The sequence below is a fragment of the Oryzias latipes genome, chromosome 10 (assembly GCF_053564925.1).
Source record: "Oryzias latipes strain Hd-rR chromosome 10, Olatipes_Hd-rR_3.1".
Taxonomy (NCBI): domain Eukaryota; kingdom Metazoa; phylum Chordata; class Actinopteri; order Beloniformes; family Adrianichthyidae; genus Oryzias; species Oryzias latipes.
This window is the reverse complement of record NC_136246.1, coordinates 6,208,453-6,232,229: the sequence shown is the minus strand read 5'-3', so window position 1 is coordinate 6,232,229 and position 23,777 is coordinate 6,208,453. Positions and strand designations below refer to the sequence as shown.

The following is a 23,777-nucleotide window of genomic DNA, read 5'->3' as shown; positions in this document are numbered from 1 at the left end:
CTCCAACAAAAATGAGCAGATCATTATGTTCTGCCTCTCCTGGGAGCGTTTCAGTTTGGCCACTAGGTGAAGCTCATGATTTAGCATTACACTTTATTACAGAAGATTTGGGCACAAATCTGTGCTTTAGACCACAAATGGTTTCCATAAAAGAGTTTGGAAAATTTGTGCCTGTGAGTATAAAGTTGTTCTCGTCTAGTCAGCAGTGTATGTTTAAGTTAAATGAGTGTTAGCATTAGCCGTCTTATGGGAAATTCCAATATACATCAAGCTAGCTGACTTAGGATATACTGCTGTTATGCCGCCCTACTATCAGGGGATGTCCTGTAAGTGCCCTACCTGCCAATTATAACTATACCCATTATTACACACACCCTTTACCCCCTTTCTTTTGTGCCCTTACCCCCTTCCCCCCATATTAAATCCCTCTCTTCTTCCCTTTTCTTATTTCTGTCCGGTCCAACAAAAAACTGATGCAAACAAATGTAAATAAAGTTTAGCCTAAATTACAAAAGGGGTTAATTTAATTATACGCATTGTGTGTCAGAAGATTGATAACCCGCTATTGTAACAGTAAAACCTGTATAATACAAGAGGCCTTATGCTCTGCTGTTAGCTCAAGTTTTGGACAGGACAACATCAGCACGTCAAGGAAAAGGTAAATGATCAATAAGTGACGGATAAAACAAGCAAAATATGTAAACATGCTGCATGCCTGGTGGAGGCAGGACATGTTTCAATCTTCAGTTCCAAACAAACTAGTTTTTCAGGACTTTCAGGTACTGTTCACTGAACCATACATAATCATCGACCCGAATATGATCTTACATGGACTTTTTTTGGTTTTATGGTCTGTAGATATACTTCTCTTTTTTATATGCCTTATCACTGTGTGCATGCGCTGTCGTAGAAATCAGTTATCCTCCTGTCAGTCTTTCTTTTACGCCTGCGTTTTTTTTAAACTCTTTAGTTATTTTTCTGTTCTTGTGTTGGAAAAACGTTTCAGACGTTGTTCCTTCTGAAGTGATCACTTCCTCAGTAAGTAATATCCGTGTTTCTTCTGGTTAAGTCTTATCTTTGATTTCAGGGTTTGCTATTTTTCCATTTGTTTATCCAATTGCATGAACAGGATATTTGGTTTAAATTCACTTAGTTTTGCCTTTTTTTGGTCCATTTGATGTTGGTTGTTAAAACTGCAGAACCTCAGTGTATTAAATCATTTCAGCCCAGAATAAAATCTGTTTTCTCATCTCATCTGTAAATCAGATAATATTCATTATGGTTCAAAAATCTAAGCTGCTTTCAGATAAAGGCTTAAAAACTATGAGTAGATCAGAAATCAGTTTGTTTAGATCACTGAAGTCTAAATGATTATAAAGAAAAAAATAAAAAACATAAATACTTGATAAAAACGAAATAAAATTATTTTCATAGGTTTTTTTGCCTTAATAACAATTGTTATAGTAGCTATAATGCGTCCCTTAATTTTTCATTATGGTGCGAGGGAAAAATAGGCCTTGCACACACACACACACACACACACGCACACACACAGGGGCAGCCGTGGTGCAGCGGTAGGGCGGTCGACCCATGATCATAAGATTGCAGGTTCGATTCCCGCCTTCCACGCCCATGTGTCGAAGTGTCCTTGGGCAAGACACTGAACCCCACCTTGCCTCTGGTGGGAGGTTGGCGCCAGTGTTCGGTGGCGGAGCCGCCATCAGTGTGTGAATGTGTGTGTGCATGGGTGAATGGGACTGTGACTGTTAAGCACTCTGGGCCTTCGTAAGAGGGTAGAAAGCCATTTACACAGCTATATATATATGTATATATATTTAATAAACACTCAGGTATATGTACAAGTTTTGTAGTGAAGAGTTTTTGTTTGCAGAAAAGGAATCTAATATGACTTTGGCTTAAATTCACTCTGATATCGAAACTACAGTGGAGTATTAGGGCCACCATTAAAATATTAAATAGGTTAGTGAGACAAACGTACAAATAGATAAGTAAATTAATGAGAGTAAAGTTTAAAATTTATACGAAGAAAGTTGTAAAAATATGAGAAAGCAGTGAACATTTCAGGAGAATGAAGTTATAATTCAATGAGTATTAAGTAGGAAATGTACAGGTTAAAGTCATAAATGTATGAGACTAAAGGCTGTTTACAAAGAAAAATAGCAATAAGAAGAAAAAAGGACCATTATGTAATTTCAGTATGAGAGATTTAAAATTCATTGTAAGCGGTTATTTCAGCTTTGGTTTTACAACTAAGTAAATATTAAGCATGAGTGAGTCGACATGGTTTATTATAAGTAAAAGGATATTGAAAATAACATTCAGGAAATTGCACCACTTCATAAAAAAAATTCACACAGATTTAAGCCGGCCGCAGGGATATCGCTGGTTTCCCAAAAGACTGGTGATAAGGATACTTCACCCACAAGGACAGGATTTCTGTCAGGCATGCCGTTTATGCCATCTGCAGTATAGCTGCAGATATGGCTGCACTGATGGATTAAGTTGGCAAATGTGGATGGAGGCTAACACAACCAACTTTATTTTTTTGAAATCGCATGGCTTTTTCCTTGTTATATGACAACGTTTTATTTATTTTTTATTTTTGTAGAGTCATAATTTTTTTCTCTTAGTTTTACGCGTTTATGTGAGGAGGTGTGTACTAAGTGGGGGTTTGTTATAAGGTTAACCTTATTCCCTTCTATTTTGAACTCTTTTTTGTATCAAAGTGTCGGTTTCGCTGTTTATATCGACTGTTTATGTGCCTGGTGTAAGCCTGCATGAATCTGATGCTACTTTCACAACCATGGTCTTCACACTGATCACTATCTGATGCTGGCGTGTGTCCACCAGAAGAAATGTCAGAGCGGAGCAAAACTGGTGAATCTTGTGCCAGGCTTTGTCCCTCACAGCTCTATTCCCATATATGAAAGACTCTATGTCATATAAATTAGGGCACCAATTGCAATTATTAATTTCTCCTCCAGGGCTGCACGGTGGCCTAGTGGTTAGCGCTCTTGCCTCACAGCAAGAAGGCCCCTGATTCAAGTCCCAGCAGAGGGACCTGAAACAGAACGTCAAATTGTTCCTAGGTGTGAGTGTGACAGTGAATGGGTGTGTGTTTGTGGACATTCTACCCTGCGACAGACTGGCGACCTGTCCTATCCCTGCCTTTGCCCACAAGTGGCCGGGATAGGCTCCGGCAGCCCCGTGACCCCGAAAGGGAAAAACAGAGTAGAAAATGATTGAATGATGAAAGACTGAATTTTTCCTCCATTATCGCTTTTCAAACGGTTGGCACTTCCATGAACTAAAAGCACGCCATCCAAATGTCACTAGCAAATCAAAGTCCCTGACTGGTCAATCTGGTTGAACTTTGATGGACTTTTCATTGGAAGTGGCCACTTGAACACAGGTCATCTAGGGCGGTGTGAACAAAGCTTTAGTGTTGCAGTGCTTATTACGTTTAACGTTTCCTCACAAAAAATGTTGTCTGTTTTTTTTATGTTGATGCTTAAAAAAATCTCACACTTCATGTTTTTTTAACATGTCCCTGATTGATTTTTGCAGAATATCAAGTATCATCCTTCTTTGAGGAGACGTGCCTTAGACCCGACAATGAAAAAATATATAGCACGCAACACTGTTATTCTCATACTGGTCATGTTATGTTGCTCGTTGCTCTACAATCTTTGGCCTCACAACAGAGCTGCGCTTCAGTCAGTGTTTTACAAAGGTAAACAAGCTCTGTGTCGTAACATGAGTCAAAATGTTCTGGTTTTTTGAATGCCTGATCATTTTTAATTGTTATTGCAGAAGTAGTGCGGACTAAATATATTTACACCCGGCCTCCTCCCTGGTCCAGCGGCCTCCCCGTTATCTTTGCCATTACTCCCACTTACAGTCGGCCGGTGCAGAAGGCAGAGCTGACACGTCTGGCCAATACTTTCCTCCATGTTCCCAACCTGCACTGGATTGTGGTGGAGGACTCCAAAAATACATCGACTCTGGTTAGCCACCTCCTCCAGAGCACAGGACTCAACTACACCCACCTTCATGTGGAGACCCCTTTGAAATTTAAATTCACTGGTGGAAAAAAACGGAACCCACCTCGGGGCACTTTGCAGAGGAACCTGGCTCTGCAATGGCTATGACAGACCTTCAGTGTAAATGACAGCCACCCTGGGGTTGTTTACTTTGCAGATGATGACAACACCTACAGTCTGCAACTTTTTGAGGAGGTGAGTGGGTTTATTAGAATCCAAACTCCTTTTCCCCTTATTGTTCATTAATTCCTGATTGTTGGTTTAAGCTAAATTCAGACTTTTAACGTATTTACCTCTATTTCTGACAGATGCGTTTTACAACAAAAGTGTCTGTGTGGCCCGTAGCATTTGTGGGTGGATTACCATATGAATCACCTAAAGTAAACTCCTCAGGAAAGGTATATGGTTGGAGAGTCCTCCTTGACCCCCATCGACCTTTTGCCATTAACATGGCTGGGTTTGCAGTGAACCTCAAGCTTATTCTGACCAAACCTCAGGCTAGATTCAAACTAACAGGTGTGAAGGCAGGATATCAAGAGAGCAGCTTACTAAAAGACCTGGTGTCTCTTAGTGATTTAGAGCCAAAAGCTTCAAATTGCACTAAGGTGAGAGCGTCTTTCATGGTGTGAAACGTCCTCACTTTGTCACTAAGTCTGACGGTAGCCGTTTTCCTTTTTCCACCCAGGTTTTAGTGTGGCACACACGAACGCAGACTCCCATTTTGAGAAAAAACATCACAGAATTAGCGGATCTCATTGGAGAAATATAAAACAGGTGAGAGTGGAGAAATAAAATGGCTCTGTGGTTGCTTACATTGTTTAAAGTTTCATTCCAACTATATTTTGATGTATTGTAAAATCGCTCTCAGTGGTCTTTTTTGTATAATTATGCAGATTTTTGGGAATATAATTTTTAGGACATGTTTTCTGCAGCGTAGCAAAAGCTCATTAGAAACACCCCCTCCAGTTGGTGAGCGCTCTCACTCTCCCCCACAAACTTACAGCCCCCCACAGCCACAACCTTACATTAGTGATTAAAAAATGACGAGCAATATTGGAGCTATCCAGTCATCCACCTAATTAATTCCTTTGGGAGTTTATGGTTGCTGGAGCCTATCCCAGCTACTGTTGGGCAAAGGAGAAAACCTGGAGAGAACTCAAGCATCCACAGGGAGAACATACAAACTCTACACTGAAAGGTCCCAGCTGGTATTTGAATGTGCAAGACCTTATTGTTTGGAGGCAAGAGTGTTGCCCTCTATCCCACCGTGAAGCCTGATTCAGAACACAATCACCTGTTTTTTGATAATGTTATTGATATTGATGGCCATTTATTTAAATAGAGTTTTGTTAAATAAAACACTTTAACCCTGTGATGCCTGAATTTGTTTTCTGTTATAAAAACGTTTTCCCATGTGTTTTTGTTTATATGTACTGTAAATGCTAAATTGAAATAATTGTGTTTAGTGTCAATTCAGCGGCTAAAGTGTATAGTAAAAGATTTGAAAAACATGAAAAACTCACCTTCTAAACTGGTGTGTTGACGTAAGATTCGGAGTTGTTCGGTAGCCAATGAGCTACCGGATATCGGAGATGTCCCGCCTTGCCTAGAATCAAAACCGCCAAAAATAAAAGTGCGACTCAAAAAGACAATTTTCAGAATAAAAGCGCAACGCAAAACGACTATTTCAGAATGGTGAGAAAACAAATCGGCGGCTGAGAAATAGGATTGTGCTTTGGGTTATATCTTTTGGTTGCAAATTATGGCTTTTAGTTCTCAATTTATGCATTTTGATTCGCGGATTTGGTGTTTTGATCGCAGTTTTATGGTTTTGATGCGCAATAGTTTAGTCGCTGAATTGACTCCATAATTTTGGAGCCAAAAGTTTAAACAGCCTTCAAAAACTGTCAAATGGATCTGCAATAACTTGAAAATATAAATTGCTGCTTTTTCATTCGACATACTGTGAGCATTGTGCTTTTTATTTTACCTTTTTCAGTTATATTTATCTGTTTTAGTCATGTTCTGTTATCAGCTGTGTCCCTGTCTAAGTTACAAAAAGTTCTAGTTAACATTCCACACCTGTTTTTATTTGTTAGTTGTCCTAGACATAAGTGACATGTTTTCAGGTCACAATTTATTAAGTTTTTATGTTTTCACCACCAAATCTGGTCTTCTGCATTTTGGGCCATGCACCACCTGTCCCTGCCACATGCATGAACAGAAAATTATTAATTAAATCTGTTTATGAGAAATAATTAAGTCCACCCAGAAGGACGTTCTCTTCTTGTAGAGAAATTAGTATTATTTTTTAGGTCTGTCTACACCTTGAAAGAAATTGCCCTTCAGGGATAAAATAGTCTGAATTCAATTTGAATTGAATTGAACTTAATTGAATTGAATTGAGAATATGAACCCTTAAATAACATACATTGACACATCAGGACAAAGATTTTGGTTTATTTACCATAACTAGATCCTGTTTATTGGTTATGTGACGTTCCAATATTGAGGCTTCAAGGCATGTTGAGTACTGGAGGGGATACTTTCTTGATGTGCGTATTGAGGATTTCCTTCATTTAGTGAAGGAGCTAAAATGATGACGTCCAAAGCTTTGCTGCTTGACTGTCCCACATGACTGATTCATAAAGAAGTTTGGATGTTGTTGTGAGTTTTGACAGTTGATATGAATCCCTTAGGCTCAATTTAAAATGTGGCTGTTTAATAGAGAGTTACAGTCAGTAAGTGTCTGGATTGAGATAGTTTGGAAATTTAAGAGACAACATTGTTTTTGAACAAAAGCCATTGACGTGTCCCCTAAACTGTAATCACTGGTCATATCAATGTCATTTACTTATTCACAGACTCTGTGCAAATTACCACGCACTTCCAATTCATGCCAACTGATATTTTTGCAGCCTTTAGATGTCCTGCTAGAGCAGGTGAAGTTTCAAGAAGCTTTGCGCCAATTGGATGAAACCAATTGGATGAAAGGCTTCAATGCTTCATGAAGCTTCATATGCCCCTCACTAGACTGTTAATTGTAATATATTTTGGTAGAGTTTACCCTTCCTGCCTTCCCGCTTACAAAAAGGACACCAGATCATCTTGTTTATATGTCAATGAAAAAAAAAGATCACTAAAGAATTCAGAAAATGATCAGATATTTGATTCATTCATTTTCTATTCCGTTTTTCCCTTTCGGGGTCACGGGGTTGCCGGAGGCTATCCCGGCCATTTGGGCGTAGGCAAGGGATATCCTGGACTGGTCGCCAGTCTTTCGCAGGGTGGAATATCCTCAATCACACATCCATTCACTCTCACACTCACACCTATGGACAATTTAGAGTTGCCAATCAACCTATGTAGCATGTAGACCCCGGAGAGAACCCACGCATACATGGGGAGAACATGCAAACTCCACACAGAAAGGTCCCCCATTGATGTTGTGTTTTTCATGTCCCCCAGCTGGGAATTGAACCAGGGGCCTTCTTGCTGTGAGGCAAGAGCGCTAACCACTGCGCCACCGTGCAGCCCTTTTTTTTTTTTGATTTGCATGTCAGATCTAAAACATTATCAAAATGAGAAATATGAGATAAATTGAGAAAATCAAATTGATATTGGAATATACCATTTAAATTGAGACACGGTAGGTTTATTTTACTTTAATGTAAAAATGACCAAGGACATTACATTAAATTACAGCAGATACACATGTGATTACAGGAAATCATAAAAAAGACAGTCAAGGTCAAAAAAAGACCTGCACGGAACTTAACACAGGGTAATTACTTATGTTTAGAAATCACAAAATGGTTGGATTTTTGTTTCCTAACATGCATATTAACATGATTAAATTTGTATGGAAAAATACAAATCCCAACATGTAATGAATGACTGCATTAACATATTTATGCGAACCGACAAGCATATCAGTTTTATAGGCCTGTACTGTTACAGCAGCTGGTAGACGAAGACCGAGGAGACGGACTCAAACAAACCATGTAGAATTAGAATTTTATAAACAAAGCCAGAGCATATCAGTAAGACTAGAAGACGCTCCCAAACATAATACAAGATACAAAAATAAATGCATTTTTTAAATAAAATACTGTTTTCATGTACAGTGGATTCATAAAAAGACATCATAAAACGCTCATATCAGTTAGATTTTCACTTTGTGAAATCAATGACATCATATTCACAGCTTAGGAAAAAAAATGTAGTTGGCATCGTGTCCGAAATGCTTTTAAAATCCAGGTAACTTCATACTCCTGCACCATAAAGTTTTATAGTAGTTAGGGATTAGGGTGGGAATTCGGACACAGCCAAAGTCTCAAATACTGAGCCTAAACAAGATGAATGCAAGCAGCTGTGACCTTCTCCAGGAGAACCCAGGTGGCAGAGTGTCCAGGGGAGGACACAGCAAACCTACTCAAAAAAAAAACATCACTTAACATCAATTAACATCACCCAGTGAGGTCCTTAGGCAAGACCCTTAACACCACTGCCTCCAGAGTGTGGTTCAGCTGCAGCTCACCGCTCCCCCAGGGGATGGGTCAAATGCGGAGAAGAATTTCCCCATTGTGGGATCAATAAAGTATCAATTATTATTAAAAAAAGGGGGAACACAGAGGCAAACAAGAGCCGAGACCACAACATGTACATGCGCATACAAACATTCACATTCGTAATTAATGTCACACCGCCATGCTTGCAAAGTTTGTGTTGTATATGCAAAGGTAAACAGGCTCACATGTCCAGGGGCCTATTTCAGAAAGCTGCTCAAGTTAATGCGTAAGTTTGCATTTAAATCATTGTTATAAAATATTGGCTGTAATAACTTTTTAAATAGTGTAAGGTGTGAAATACTTACCGTACTTACTTTTGAAGTGTTATTCCTGGTGTAATTGCATGAAATGCTGCATAGTGTACAGAACCAATCAGGGGGAAAATGCATTTAACGTCGGTAATGTTTAGAGGACTTTTTTTGTTGTTAACATTCCCCTCTTGCAAACGTTGGTCAGTTTAATATTAATACATGCAATTGTGTTTTTAAAAGTGAACTTTTGTCTACCCTTGTATTGATCAAGTGGTATAGGTTTATATGGGATTACGAAAGTAAGCAGTACTAGCAAATTGTGTTTCCTAAAAGTAATTGTTACATTAATCTAATTCAATGTCCCTGATTTCATTTTCATGTAGATGCAATCCTGCAGGAATTAAAAGAACATGGCAGCAGCTAAAAATGAAGTATAAAAACATAATTCAATCAGGTAAAAGTTGAGCATGTCATGGATGTAGGCTTTGTTGACAATATTTGACATATGAAACATCTACATAGCAAGACTTAATGTTTTGTCCTTTTTGTCCAAGACTGACCTCTACAGGAGTTCTACTTGGGTGCACACAAGAAGACAGACCGGAGGATCAGCTGGATCTTTGTGTGTGTGTGTGTGTGTGTGTGTGCGTGCGTGCGTGCGTGGGTGTGGGTGGGTGTGTGTGTGTGTGTGCGTGCGTGCGTGTGTATCTGATTACTTTCAGGTGTGGTGCTGGAAAGGGTGTGGCTTCCATTGGACCCAAGCTGATGGAGTCTGCCTTCAAAACCACCATGTGGACCTCCAGCCTGTGAGAAGGGAGCTTGGCTGCAACATGTCTCCACCTCAGATTGGTGCTCTTCTCCACCTGTTTTGTTGTGTGTGGTACTTTATTGTACTTTGTGTTTAGTCCCACTATGTGTAGTTTTGTTTGTTCTAGTTTTGTTTAAGTGAAGCAGTAGGGTGAACTCCCATTTTATTTCACATGTTTTCTCCTGTTTATGTTAGTCTAGGGAGGTTAGCGTTTTGTCATTGATTTCCCTTTTCTTTCTTTTTCAGGTAAGATTTGTTATATTTGTATGAAGACGATCATTTGGTATTTTGTTAATAAGTTTAAATGGGCAAAAACACTTACTATTATGTTCTGCCCCTCTAGGTACCCCTAGACCTAAAAAGGGGCGTAACAGTTATAATAATTAATTCTACTGATGATGAAAGCATGCATTAGCGTCTCCATATTTGCAAGAGAGAGAATTGGGTGGACCCTAGCTAGATTTCTGAGATGTTAAAACCAGTTTTAACCACCTGCTCCAGACAAAGAGACTGTGCAGACATACATCCACTATGCTCCAAACAACTAAACACTTTTTATAAACCATAAATCAGATTATAATTCTTTCCGTTTCATATAAATAAAGTAGAAAAATCCAGCAATATAAGGGTTATTTTTGAAGTGTGAGGACAAATCACATCCCCTGATGAGCTGAGAACTCCACACAAGCAATAGTGCAGTGGCACTTATCAAACAAATGTTTATATCTTCAGAACTAGGAGACTGATCCAGACCTTCTTTCTATTGTAAGACTCCTAATCCTTTGGGCCACAGTGTTTGCCGGTTTTATGTTTCTGGGGTCAAGTATGTTGAATGTGAATTCAGCATTTATATTTAAAATGGCCAGGTGTACGACGCAGAATCTTTGCATTGCATATTTAAAATTCCTGTAGCCACAATAAATGCCTCTAAACAAGCTGAATAAACAAAACTGTAAACAAATCTCATTATGCAACTACAGCCAGCAAAAAACATTGAGAACAACCACAGAAACTTGAAATGTTATTTATTAAGATTTTTATCATTTCACTCATCAAAAAAACAGATTATTTGAAGACAAAATCCATCCTCCTGTCTTTCCTCAAAAACAGTCCATCACCCTGTCATGTAGTTCAGTGTTTTTCAACCTTTTTTGAGCCACGGCACACTTCAACCTTGACAGAAATCCCGCGACACACCAGCATCCAAAAATTAAAAAAAAAAGGAGAAACTCATAGTCTGTATTGATCTACAGCCCCTCCACAATCTCAAATGCATTTTTGTGATAATAGTGGCAGAAAAAGCTGGAAGCTTTAGCTGTTTTTTCTAAAAGATGTTATAAAAGTTAAGTTAGAAGATTTAACTTTAAAAAAATCATAGGTTAATTGGTTCATCTAAATTGTCCCTAGGTGTGAGTGTGAGAGTGAATGGATGTGCGATTGAGGACATTCTACCTTGCGACAGACTGGCTACCAGTCCAGGATGTCCAATGCCTTCACCCACAAGTGGCTGGGATAGGCTCCAGCAGCCCCGTGACCCCGAAAGGGAAAAACGGAATAGAAAATGAATGAATGAATGAAAGTTAAAGATTTAAAAACAGTTTGATGTGTTCTCGTTGTGGTTTCACAACGTTTAACAAGGACAACTCATTGTGCGCCGAGATGCCGTCACTTTAACCCAATGCATCATGGGAGATTTAGTGCAAACAGCCACCGAACGCAGAAAGACTCTGAGCTTCATGGTTTTGTTCACTTGTTCCACGGTCTGATACCGGATTCTGTGGAAAGCTACACCGCTAAAGACGAGCTTTAGCTAGTATTTTTGTTAGAACTGAGAGACTTTATGAGCAGAATCTGAACAAGGATGTGAAGACTTTAACCACTTCTGATTGGTCAGACTGATGACATGTGATTAAGCCTCCAAGAATGATTGGTGGAGACAGTTAAAGGGACAGGACTTTCCTGGAAATAGCTGAAGCTACGGCTAAATCGCGGTACCGTCATTCTTATCAAAATGTCTTTAATAGAATCAAATAAACACAAAGAAAAAAGTATTTTAGGATCTTTCATATTCCTAACTACTCAGTGTTTTATTAGTGCCTGTTTGGATGAACACAGAGCTGATATCCTGGAGATGGAAATGTTTTTAGATCAGTTAATGAGGACAATTTCCTATGGAAGCGACCATCTCCCACGGCACACTGGTTGAAAAACACTGATGTGGATCATCGTCTTGAGTTCCATCAAGAAGTCCTTTTCTATTCCATCAAGGCCAGTGCTGAGAGTCTGTCCAGTTGTGTTTCTGCGTAGGTTTGAATTCGCTTTAGAGACGTAAATGTCCGCTGAACAGACACAGTGGACACGGGAAAGGGTCAGCACCAAACACACAAATCTGTACGGCTGGTTCACGATTCACTCAGATTTTTCTGATGAAGGAAGTCAAGAAGATCAGAGGGAGATTTTCCTGCTAAATCGTCCTTGGAGTACATTACAGTCATCTCTGTTTTGTGTTTTCCTGAAACTTCTGTCCAATCAGAAGGCCTGAATACTGTGATGTTGTCTAAGCTTGCTAGAAGGCCCTTCTGATACCACCTCCAATTCTGATTGGTTGAAATAAATGAATGACCGACATTGATTTTGAAACACTGGATCTTCAGAACGGATGATGGTGAAGGCCTCTTTAGCTCTGGCAGCAAAGGACAGCTGAAACGCAATTGGTTAAATGCTCCAACATGAAAATACATGTGTCTGGAAGCAGCATAACCATCATACACAATAAAAGGAAATGGAAATGGACCATTTGGAATGATCTCATGAGTATGCAATTTTTTTAGGCCTTTGAAGGCCCTGACGGCCCACCACTGCACCTTACTAAAGACCTGGAGATGGTGTCCTGTGGGCCATCTGTCTGCAAGTGCTAAAGATGGCACCACACCTTTGCACCTGAACACATGGTGCTCTTTTCATTTCTTCAGAATGGATTTCTATTCATATAGTTTTTCATAACTTTTGCCTTCCTCCACAACATCTGCCTCCGTGCTGTAGACATTGTGACCTTAGAGGTTGAGTCAAAAGAAGATGCATGAGATGATGAAGGGAAAGCTGGTTTTGATGCAGTCAGCGTTGCTCTCTGGAGGGACTAACTTCAGTATCTTTTGAGCTGTCTTCCCTGGAGGAGGTACCGCCAGACCGTACTGTTAACTAAGTAATGAAGTTGCATTTTGAAAAAGTTTTTGTTACTGTGGTTTTTAGATTATGTATTTGTTTTCTCCAGTTTGTCTATTTATGGATAATCTAAGGTCACACTGCAAACCCCTGTAGATGGACGATGCAGTGTTCAGTTAAGGTGTGTGAAACTCTGCAGACCACCCTGCAGGAGCTTCCAATCGCCAGCCAGAAAGTTCCAGCCACGTGTCTCAGTTGGAGCACCCCATCCATGTCAACCATCTTTGCTATTAACAATTACTTACAATTACTATGGGTTGATTTAGAACAGAAACTCAAACGTTTCAAAAACTTTTTTTTTTTTTTTTAGAAATGATTTACAAGGTATTTCATTTCTTTATTAGCAGATTGAAAAGTCAGTCAGAGGTGTCCCTCCTCCCTGATCTAGAAAAGCTCCTCGCTGACCCCTTCTCCCTTTTCTCCCAGCAGGTGGTTGACTCCTTCCTGCCTCCTCTCTTTCTCACACTCTGTACTCGGCCCTGGAGTTTCCTCACAGAGGGCATTAGGACTGGAGGACGAGAACTCTGTCAGAAAGAACAGTCTCTTTTTTTTTTTTTTTTGTTTAGATGGAATTGTTTCTTTGGGAGCCAGTTTAGTTCGTCCTGGTTTGCGGCGCTTTCCGTCCGTGATACCAGGGTTCGAATCCGGGCTGCTCCCTATTCCCTTCTCTGCTTCTGTGCCGGTCCCAAGCCCTGATAAATTGAGAGGGTTGTGTCAGGAAGAGCATCCGGCATAAAGCATTGCCAAGTTAACCATGTGACTCATCCTCGAAAGAGAGGTTGTTTCGCTGTGGCGACCCCTGATGGGGAAAGCCGAAAGAGAAAGAAGATGGAATTGTTTCTTTGCTTTTTCAGAGCCTGTCCCACTCCATGCCGACAGGCGGCGCTGTGGTTTGTGGACTTTTGAGCGAGAAGGAAGACGGAAGAGTAAAAATATAAACGGTTCGAATCTTCTCGCTTTTTGTCGGGCGATTCTTGCAGAAAGTGGTCACATTTTGACATACAGCTGTTACATTTTGGTTTCTGCGTCGGTCGTTTTTCTGAGGTGAGTCCGGCGGATTCCTGTCCTGTTAGCTTCTCGAGCTAATGTTATAGCTGCCTGACTGAATTCTTAAGCGAACCCCGCCGTTTTTGGGGGATTTTTACTCACCTACGGCTCACGGCTTAAGTTCAGGTGAGGCACATCAGGGCTGCTGTGTGACTGTTGTTCCTGGGAAGACGTCTTTCTGTAAACAGACCGCAGGAGGAGAGCTGAGCCGAGCTTTGCCTTTGCCCGTTTCCTTGAGCTTCAGGTGGTCCGGCCTTCTCAGGTGAGCAGGGACCTTCAGATCCGGATGTTGCTCCTGTGATTCCTCCTCCTGCAGCTGGCGGTGCTGAGTTCAAAGGCCCTCGGACTTTCTCTGGTCGCATCTCTGCAGGACACGCTCCCTGGGGTTCTCCACAGCCCTCCACCATGTCTTCCAACTATCCTTACCAGCGGTCGCTGCCTGACTCTGACCTCCGGCCTGACTCTGACCTCCGGCCTGACCCACGTCGTTCCAGCGCTGCACCAGACGCCAACCTTTACAGACGACCTCGGGAGTCTTTCCCTGCGCCCTTGTATTCCCTGTCGTCATCCGGGGGTTCTGTGGCGCCGCAGCTGCCTCCGTCTTCTCAGGATGGCGTCCTCGGCATCCTGAGCAGCTGCGGTCTGGAACCTGAAGACCTGTCTCTCCTTGCCAAGCTGCCCGAGGACGTCCTCACTGTGGACTCGCTGCCGCAGATCCTCCAGCAGATCAAAGGCAAGAGGGGCAGCGGTGAACCCTTTCCTCCCACCGCCTCCTCTTCCTCCAGCTTCGCCCCTCGGCCCGTGGCCAGCTTTTCCCACAGGGAAAGGGATGAGCAGCACAGCCAGCTGGTTCAATACCCGCTTGGCCACATCTCATCCTCCAAGTCAGACATCCCCTCCAACCGCTGGGAAAGTGCCTCAACCTTCAGCGCTGTCAGGTCCCCACCTTCATCCTCTTCCTCATTCAGACACAAGACAGACTTCGACTACAGGCCCCGTCACTCTGATTATGGTAAGACTGCTCTGACCCCCACAGCTGGACCAGCACCACAAGTCATTCCCTCTCGCGCGTCGGGTCTCCGACCACACGAACACAGAGCAGTTCCTCCTGCTAATGAGCGCCGGCCCAAAGCCTGGGAGGCCAGGTCCTCCTCTGGATTTTCGTCTGGAAGGAGCAGCAGGTTCTCCAGCTCGATGCCTTCAAAGAAAGAGGCGCAGGACTTCCACGGGAAGGCTCCTGAAGTGTACCCATACTCATGCTCTCTGTGTGACATCACTGTGCTCTCTGAGAGGGTAAGTTGAGCTCTTCTCCTGCAGATGCAGGTAAGCACTGAGGGATGATGGGAGCTGCAGCTGGAAGCTCTGTGAAGGCCACGGTCTGACTCCCTGTGGTTTTTCTTTCAGGCCTGGACCCAGCACACAAACTGCACTCAGCATGCAGACGGACAGCTCAAACTGCTGCAGAGGTGAGTGGCTGCACCCCAACGAGCTCGCCCACATCCCAGCATCCCAAACAGAGCGCTGCCTGGTAAACGGGCTTCTTTAGCCAGCAGCACCTGGATAAACAAAGACCCACTCCACTGATTATCCTGCTTTTGGTGTTTTCAACACCTTCTTGTAGCATTTTTCTGATGATGGAGGAGAAGAAATTTAAGCTTAAAGTTGCATTTCTGAGTATTTCTTTATTCAAATTGTGGTGAATCAGGAGCAGACATATCTTATTTGGGACGTAAAAAGTCCACCCTGCTCTGCTCCATTCTGATCATCCACCTGCAGACAGGATGGATCCATGAATCCATGAACGTCTTTCTTTTCCTCATCTGAGCTGGAATCTGGATCAGAACTGTACGACTGGATAGTTCTGATATTAGACTGCATTTTCATTGCACCGCTAATGTTAGGTGGGGGTTAGGAAGCGCTGTAAGCTAGCAGGAGAGAGTGTAAACAGATGGGTGACGGGAAATGGGGGCGGGCTTATGCATTTGAATTTCTAATGAACTCCCGCTGGTCTGCAGAAACCATGTCCCAGAAAACCACATGAGTTCTTTGATTTAGCCTAACTAAAGACCACTGTGAAAATAGATTTACTATAAAATGATGGGAGTGGGACTTTAAGTCATTTGTTAAAATCTGTGGCCCAAACTCGGCTGGAATATTTGATTTGAACCTCGATGTTTGGCTGTACGGCTGGACTTGCAGACAAGCCAGGAAAACGTCACATATTGTTAAAGATGGGTGGGAAAAACAACCACTGCAGGAGCCTTTTTTCCAGGCTGGGATTCATAACCTCATTTGCTGGGACAAAGGGTTTCCCACTGAAAGCAGAATATTTGGAAAGATTTAAATTGGAATGTTTTTGTTGCTGCTGAGAGATCTAATGAACATTGGACTTGTCCTTTAGAGCAGTGGTCCCCAGCCTTAACGCCACAGACCTCTTTAAGATGCAGGCGGACGATTATTGCGGCAACACTGTGATGACGGAGGAACAGAGACGTGATGAGAGGAACACTGAGCTTTTATTTTGAGACGCATGACATTATGCAAACCATACTCTCAAGCAGCCGTTGGGGACGGCTGCTTGAGAGTATGGTTTGTATGTGAGAAATAGTCAGTGTCTGTGAGGTCTGCTGCTCATGGATCCACCTCCACTGCAGGTTTCCTCACTGGGACTGTCGTCTGGAGAGCATCAGCAGGTGAGTCAAACCTGCAGCTGCCGTCATTAGTGCAGATCTGGGAACTCAGGTGAGGGAGAAGAAACTACCCAAACGGCAAAGACGAAGAACCACTGAAACCAAAGGATCAGAAGGAGATCTTATGACATTTCTTTCATACCGGATGGCACTTTTCCAGGTTAAGTAAAGACGAAGCAAAAGTTTGATGTATTTCCAGATGAAGGTACCCGGTAAGTTCTCTTCATCAGGCAGCCTGGTTAAGTTTATACAGTGGTAGACCAGCTCTGCAGGGGGGGGGGTGTCTCTTTATCATCATCATCATCATCGTTGCTCAGCTCCACAGGGACTTTGTCCACCAGTGGATCTGTTTCTCTTTGATTTGTACAGATAGAAAACATCCTCTGTTTGGATGAAAGTTCAGCTTCACATCACCTCTTCCTGATCTTAGAGGATTTTTTTGTTATATTTCCTCGTTGAGATTCTTTAAAATTCGTTTTATTTTTTCTTCTTCTTCATAATTTGACACACATTTCCATTTCTTTATTTTGTTCTCGCTCTGTAATTTCCAGCCAGCAAACTGGAAGCATTCCTTTTTTTTCTTTTCTTGTTTATTTTAATAAAAAAACCTGTTTCCTTATGTATTGAAGTGATTGGACACCTCAAGCGGCTCTGCATTCATATTTCCTGTCCTTCCTGTGGAGGACGGCTTTGCTAAAACACTCAGATTGACTTCATTAACCGTAAGCTTTTGTTTGTCCCCCTGACCTTTATGAAGCGATGACAGCAAATCAGAGAGGTGGAAGGATGAAGGGACGCTCGCTCGACCAGCTAAAAGGCCAGAGGAAAAGAACCAGAATCAGAACCAAGGTATCACCTCTGTCCTTCTTAAGTTGCTGCATGTTTGGATCCGTTTCAGCCGACGCCAACATGTTTGTGTTTCCTGCAGCTCCGCAGTCAAATAAGGCGCCGCAGAAGGTAAAGACAAAGGAAGAACCGACACACATCATGTTCAAGCTCAGATGTGTCTTTGTAACGTGTGTGTGTGCGTGTGTGTGTGTGTGTGTGTGCGTGTCCAGCCGGCCTCGGATAAAGGGAAGGTGGTTTGTGTGAAGTTTCCGGCTCAGTCTGTTGACGAGGCGTATCTCAGAAAACTGACAGAACCTTTTGGAAAAATCCTTCAGATCGTGATGTTTCCGTCTTTGGTGAGTTCCTATCATAATCGCTACACACAAACACGCTGAGGGGACCCACACACACAACGTTACAAACTGTAACACAAAGATCCACACACACCACAAAAGTATTTCAAAAGAGGCAAAAATCCTGGAATATAAGGAGAGGTTAAAGGATCTGAAAGACCAAAAGTCAAAGCTGGAAAGAGCTGAACAGATGATTGGTTGAACTAGCTGAAAAATGGTAGAAAGAGATAAGCGACAAAAAACGGCAGAAGAGACTAGAATAAAAGAAAAGCAGGAAAACAGTGGGTTGAATACTTTATAGCATTCAGAACCAATAATAGTTCAACCAATAATAGTGCACAGGGGCGCAGTGGTTAGCGCTCTTGCCTCACAGCTAGAAGGCCCCCGGTTCAAGTCCTAGCTGTGGGACCTGAACCAGAACCTTTCTGTGTGGAGTTTGCATGTTCTCACCGTGCACGCCTGGGTTTTCTCAGAGGACTCCGGCTTCCTCCCTGTGACAGACTGGCGACCTGTCCAGGACATTCCCTGCCTTCACCCATGAGTGGCACTGGCAGCCCGTGACCCCGAAAGGCATCAAACCGTTTAGAGCAGTGGTTCCCAAACTTTTTCTGCAGGGCCCCCCTTTCTGAAGATTAGAATATTTTCGAGCCCCCCCACACTGACACAAACATACAAATTCTTTGTTTCTAAACTCCCCCCCCCCCCCCCCCCCTGCAATACCTCCGCGCCCTTGGGGGGGCGCGCCCCCCAGTTTGGGAACCACTGGTTTAGAGGAAGATGAATGAATAAACACCAATAATGGTTGCTGAATATTCTGCATTATTATTATTATTATGGTCTGTGGGGACAACTGTCACAATACATCCATATTTGGAGTCAGGACTCCTGGTTTCCGTCTGTTAAATGCAGCTTTTTGTTTTGAAGTCATAGGCTCTTCGGTTTTCTCCTCGGGTTTTTTTCTGCAAAAATGGACTTTCCAAATACAGTCCCTGACAAGTCTTGTCGCTTATCCATTTTGTAGAAGCAAAAGCGTATAACCTCACTTTTAATGAATCCATTGGTTTTGGAAATGTCTCATAAGCTAAAACCCTCTTAAATTATGTTCAATATACTAAAATAAAATTGCTTCACTGAAGAAAGATTGATCATTTAATGAACACAGGTCACATTTTGGCCACATTTACACTGCAGGTCTTGATGCCCAAATCCGATTTTCTGACTATATCTGATTTTTTTTTTGACGACCCACTTACATCATCTTTTAAAAGTGACCCGTATCTGATTTTTGCATTCACACTATACAATGCTGAAACTGTCAAACGTAGACGTTCTGAGGACTACGTAGCAGCATTCCCGCCCTCCGCGAACCTCCTTCTGACTTTTCTGACTGGGGTTGTCATGGAGGCAACGCAGCAATGAAGGAGGCGTTGCCTTGGGTGCTCCAGAGGGGAGAGGAAAACGGAGGGCTGCTCGGCTCTCTCTGAGTTTTAAATGAGGAATTGTTTGCAGACGTTGTGCTGTACTAACAGTTGGACCCAAATGTTGAACCTTTCCTGCGCGATGACTTCTCTTTTTCCCACCGTGGTCAGAAACGCACAGGAGATTTCCTCCAAGGCCGGAACCCTCAGCCTCCAGCGGGTTATGAAAGACTCCAAAACTGTTTTTTTGGGGGGAGACACCCTCCTTTTAGTACGGTTCTCCGACACTCCCCCGCTCCGCACTCACACCCCCTCTCCTCTCCTTACCTTACACACACACACACACACAGCACGCGCGGTTGCGATCATACACGCCCACACTCTGCAAAGAAATAAACGGCTTCTAGCCGGGACCGGACCGGGAATAACAGCGGTATCCGACTACGGTCTGAAGCCTGAGGCTGAAAGGTAACAGGCTGACAGCAAAATCAGCGCACAAAAGCACCTTATAAGTCATGTGATCTCAGTCGGTGGTGTCCTGAGTTGACGTCACTGACGTACGACTCGCATTTACTGGGGAATATCCGATTTGTCTGCTTACATGGCACACGCAAATGCACGTATCCGATTCCTATCCATATTATTTCCACATATGAGTGAGGCCTGTATCCGATCTGAGAAAATTGGAATCCATGCGCTTTTGTCCTGCTTACACTTTCACCGGTCATATCCGATCTGTGCCACATGAGAGGAAAAAATCGGAATTGGGTGACTTGAACCATGCAGTGTAAATGCGGCCTTTGACAAGACATTTGTGGCCTTGTCATATGATGCATCCAATCCTAGATTACAGCCTCACCTGTGATCAATTACACATCAACTACAACTTGACCTCTGACAACATGCCTAAGATTCACCCTGAGACCAAAGCGTTGATTCTCAAGAGGCTGAAGACCAGATCCACTGCTGAGGTGGCTGACACCTTCAATGTGTACAAAGAATAAGAAAAAGATTTGAAGAGACTGGAGATGCTTTTGACAAGCCCAGGTCCGGCAGACCCCGCAAGACAACTGCTCGGGAGGACCGTTTGTTGGTTTGAAAATCCAAGGCCAGCGCCTTTTCCACTGCAGCAGAGCTCCACCAGGCCTGGTCACCTCAAGTCCCTGTGTCAACCAGAACAGTTTGTAGAATTCTGTCTCAAAATGGCCTCCATGGTCGAATCAGTGCCCAGAAACCAGCACTGAACAAAAGGCAATTGAAAAAACATGTGGCATTTGCCAAGGCCCACAGCCTGCTAAAAGGATGGACGCTGGAAAAGTGGCAGAAGGTGGATTTCTCAGATGAGTCTTCAGTTGAATTACATCACAGGAGACCAACTGGAGCCCGCATGGACCCAAGATTCACCCAGAAAACAGTTAAGTTTGGTGGCGGAAAAATCCTGGTCTGGGGTTACATCCAGTATGGGGGTGTGCGAAACATTTGCAGGGTGGAAGGCAATATCAATAGCCTAAAATATCAAGAAGTATTAGCTACCTCTTACATTCCCAACCATAAAAGGGATCAAATTCTGCAGCAGGATGGTGCTCCATCGCATACTTCCATCTGTACATCAAAGTTCCTCAAGGCAAAGAAGATCAAGGTGCTCCAGGACTGGCCAGCCCAGTCACCAGACATGAACATCATTGAGCATGTTTGGGGTAGAATGAAAGACGAAGCATGGAAGACCAAACCAAAGAATCTTGATGAACTCTGGGAGGCACGGAAGACTGCTTTCTTTGCTATTCCTGATGACTTCATCCATAAATTGTATGAATCATTGTCAAACCGCATGGATGCTGTTCTTCAAGCTCATGGAAGTCAAACAAGATATTAAATATCTCACAGTAGCACTACTTAATTCACTGATGTTGTGCAACATATTTTTGTTTTTGAAGTAAATTATTTAAGTTTTCACATTACTCTCTGTAGGCGACAAAACTTTTGTCTTGCCAAAATGTGACCTTTCTGTGTTCATTAAATGATCAATCTTTCTTCAGTGAAGCAATTTTATTTTAGTACATTGAACATAATTTGGGAGGGTTTTAGCTTTCATATGAGACATTTCTAAAACCAATGGATTCATTAAAAGTGAGGTGATACGCTTTTGTTTCTACAAAATGGATAAGCGACAAGACTTTTGTCAGGGACTGTATGTTTATTCTTAGCTAACTTTGCTAAATCGAGGGTTTCAATTTAGTGGTCAGATGAACCTTTTTAAGAAAGTAGCAGATGGATTCTCCACACATGAGCGGTACTAGTCATCACACAGACCGGTAGCGGTACTAGTCATCACACAGACCGGTACCAGTACCAGTCATCACACAGACCGGTACCAGTACCAGTCATCACACAGACCGGTACCAGTACCAGTCATCACACAGACCGGTACCGGTCCACGTTCCGGGGGTTGGGGACCACTGTTATAATGGACACACTGGCATAATGCATCTAGACAACACATAATCACACATTACGCCACTGTAACTGCAGTGTGTTCTGGTTTCAGTTTACATTCTGGTGTTGGTTTCATGTTGGACTTGCTGTTTCATGCTGGCTTTCATCCCTGCAGGCGTTTGTGGAGCTCGGATCCATCGATCAGGCGAAGGACTTGGTGAAGTTTCACACCAACTATCCTCCCACCGTTAATGGAAAGCAGATTGAGTTTAGCATCTCCGGTGCCTTCAGCTTTCTACAGGTCAGAGGGCCACAAACAGTAACTTCATGCTTTCAGTTACACAATTGTGGGGAAGGTTTACCCCTATAGAGTCCTATACTGTTCATAATTAAATAAATAAATGTTTAATTAAATAAATAAATAAGACCTCATGCAAATAAACAATCAACCAATAAATCTCTCATAAATAAAAATAAAATATAAAAAGATCATGAAATTGTGAAAAACCAGCACACAGATTTTAAATTAGCCATTATATTGTTCAATATATTTCATTTTGCTTTAAAAACCTGTTCATTATTTTAAAACAGCGTTTTAGAATATTTATTTTTATCACGTTGAATATTATAATTCTGCCTTTTTTTCAGAAGCTTGGATTTCTAAATCAATATTTTCCAAAGTATCTTTGTTTTTATTTCATGTTGCTGTTTTTCACAATGACTGATTTATTTCATGAAGAGCTTTTTCAGCCGAATGAGTCTGTCTGTCAAACTAGACAAGGCGGAGACACTTTTGTGATTGGCTACTCCTTTACTCAGACATAAGCAGCAGCACCCTAACTCCCCTGACTATATCTATCGAAGTCGCTTCAGTGAACCTGACGGCGCAATGCACACTCCTCAACACTAGGGGGAGTATGCACCTCAACACATCCACAGTGTTACAAGAAATTGGGCAGTTTTGGTTCTAAACTTGCGGATAAAAGTGGCTTTGGGCGAGTGTGCATAATTCAAGTGATTTTGTGGTCGGTTCTGCAATTTTCATCTTCTCATTAACATTTAGTAGTGGTCTAAGTTAGGCTGGGTGGTTGTTGGAGTTCCACTAAGCTTCTATGAACTGGAGTTTCCATGTTTCAGTTCATGAGATCATCCCAGAGAGTCTCTGCTTCAGGTAAATCAGAGTGCGCAGGCAGCGTAAAAGTGTGTGTGTGAGTGCAAGTTAAGGGTCTGTTGCTCAGTTTGCTGTAAAAGTGATAGTAAAAAATAAAAGGTTTCCTCCAAAGCATAGAGACTGGATTTTCTATTATCCCGCTCTGGAGGCTTACAACGGGGAAGTGAACCTCAAATCAAACCCTGGATCTCCGCTGCGTTTTCCAACCACAGTCACAAACGTCATCGCAGGAAAGGGTCAATCAACATTTTCCAGAGGGGAAAAAAAAATCAGAGGACCTGATTTATAATCATTGTCTCAATGAAAATAGAAAAATCAAATCAAATCAAACTTTATTTATAAAGCACTTTTCATATAAACATGTAACACAAAGTGCTTTACATTAAAACACAACAAAATATAAAAACAAGCATGATGATTAAAACATAAAAGAATAAAAATATCCATCCATCCAAAATAATAAATATTATGGAATAATAAATAAAAAAGGGCCCCCCTCCCTGTACCTAACCCCCCACTCCTTTCACACCTCCCACCCCCTAACTGATGGGAAAAGACAATGAGAAATAGGCTGAGCACAAAAACAAGATGCTGGAAACGCTGGTAATTGGAACCTCCCCCTCCGTGAACAGCCGCATAGACAGCCAAATGCAGAATCACAGGCGGGGACCGCTCCACCACAGCCAAGCGGTGATGCAGGTCCCAATCTAGAGCTGCAGTGGCTGAACAGCAGCCGACCCAGAGGGAGAGGATCCAGCTGAGGAAGCACCGGAAATAAAAATAAATAAAAATGAGAATAAAACAGTAAACATATTGATAAAAACAATAAAACATTCAAATGAGGTCAATTAAACTAACGTTAAAAATCAGGTTCAAGTTCATAAAACAAGATAAAATGGATGAATGAATAAATAAAATAAA

General features: G+C 42.2%; 1 protein-coding gene and 1 pseudogene across 3 annotated transcripts in view; both read left to right on the top strand.

Moving 5' to 3' along the window:
- The first annotated feature begins 879 nt into the window (after positions 1-879).
- On the top strand, positions 880-4,876 carry LOC101164784 (galactosylgalactosylxylosylprotein 3-beta-glucuronosyltransferase 1-like; annotated as a pseudogene). The gene is made up of 5 exons (XR_013658481.1): positions 880-1,038; positions 3,589-3,754; positions 3,835-4,259; positions 4,373-4,669; positions 4,750-4,876. The product of XR_013658481.1 is annotated as a galactosylgalactosylxylosylprotein 3-beta-glucuronosyltransferase 1-like (transcript).
- An 8,924-nt stretch (positions 4,877-13,800) lies between these two features.
- matr3l1.1 (matrin 3-like 1.1) overlaps positions 13,801-23,777 on the top strand; it is a 17,720-nt gene continuing 7,743 nt past the window's right edge. The window contains exons 1-9 of one of the 2 annotated variants that reach the window (XM_078953888.1): positions 13,801-13,960; positions 14,090-14,225; positions 14,334-15,256; positions 15,368-15,429; positions 16,618-16,656; positions 17,411-17,502; positions 17,582-17,610; positions 17,712-17,837; positions 21,861-21,986. In XM_078953888.1, coding sequence (XP_078810014.1) covers positions 14,369-15,256; positions 15,368-15,429; positions 16,618-16,656; positions 17,411-17,502; positions 17,582-17,610; positions 17,712-17,837; positions 21,861-21,986 — 1,362 coding nt within the window. In that variant the 5' untranslated portion in view covers positions 13,801-13,960; positions 14,090-14,225; positions 14,334-14,368. Of the gene's footprint in view, positions 14,226-14,333; positions 15,257-15,367; positions 15,430-16,617; positions 16,657-17,410; positions 17,503-17,581; positions 17,611-17,711; positions 17,838-21,860; positions 21,987-23,777 lie in introns of both variants that reach the window. The other variant, XM_023959521.2, reaches the window with a different exon arrangement.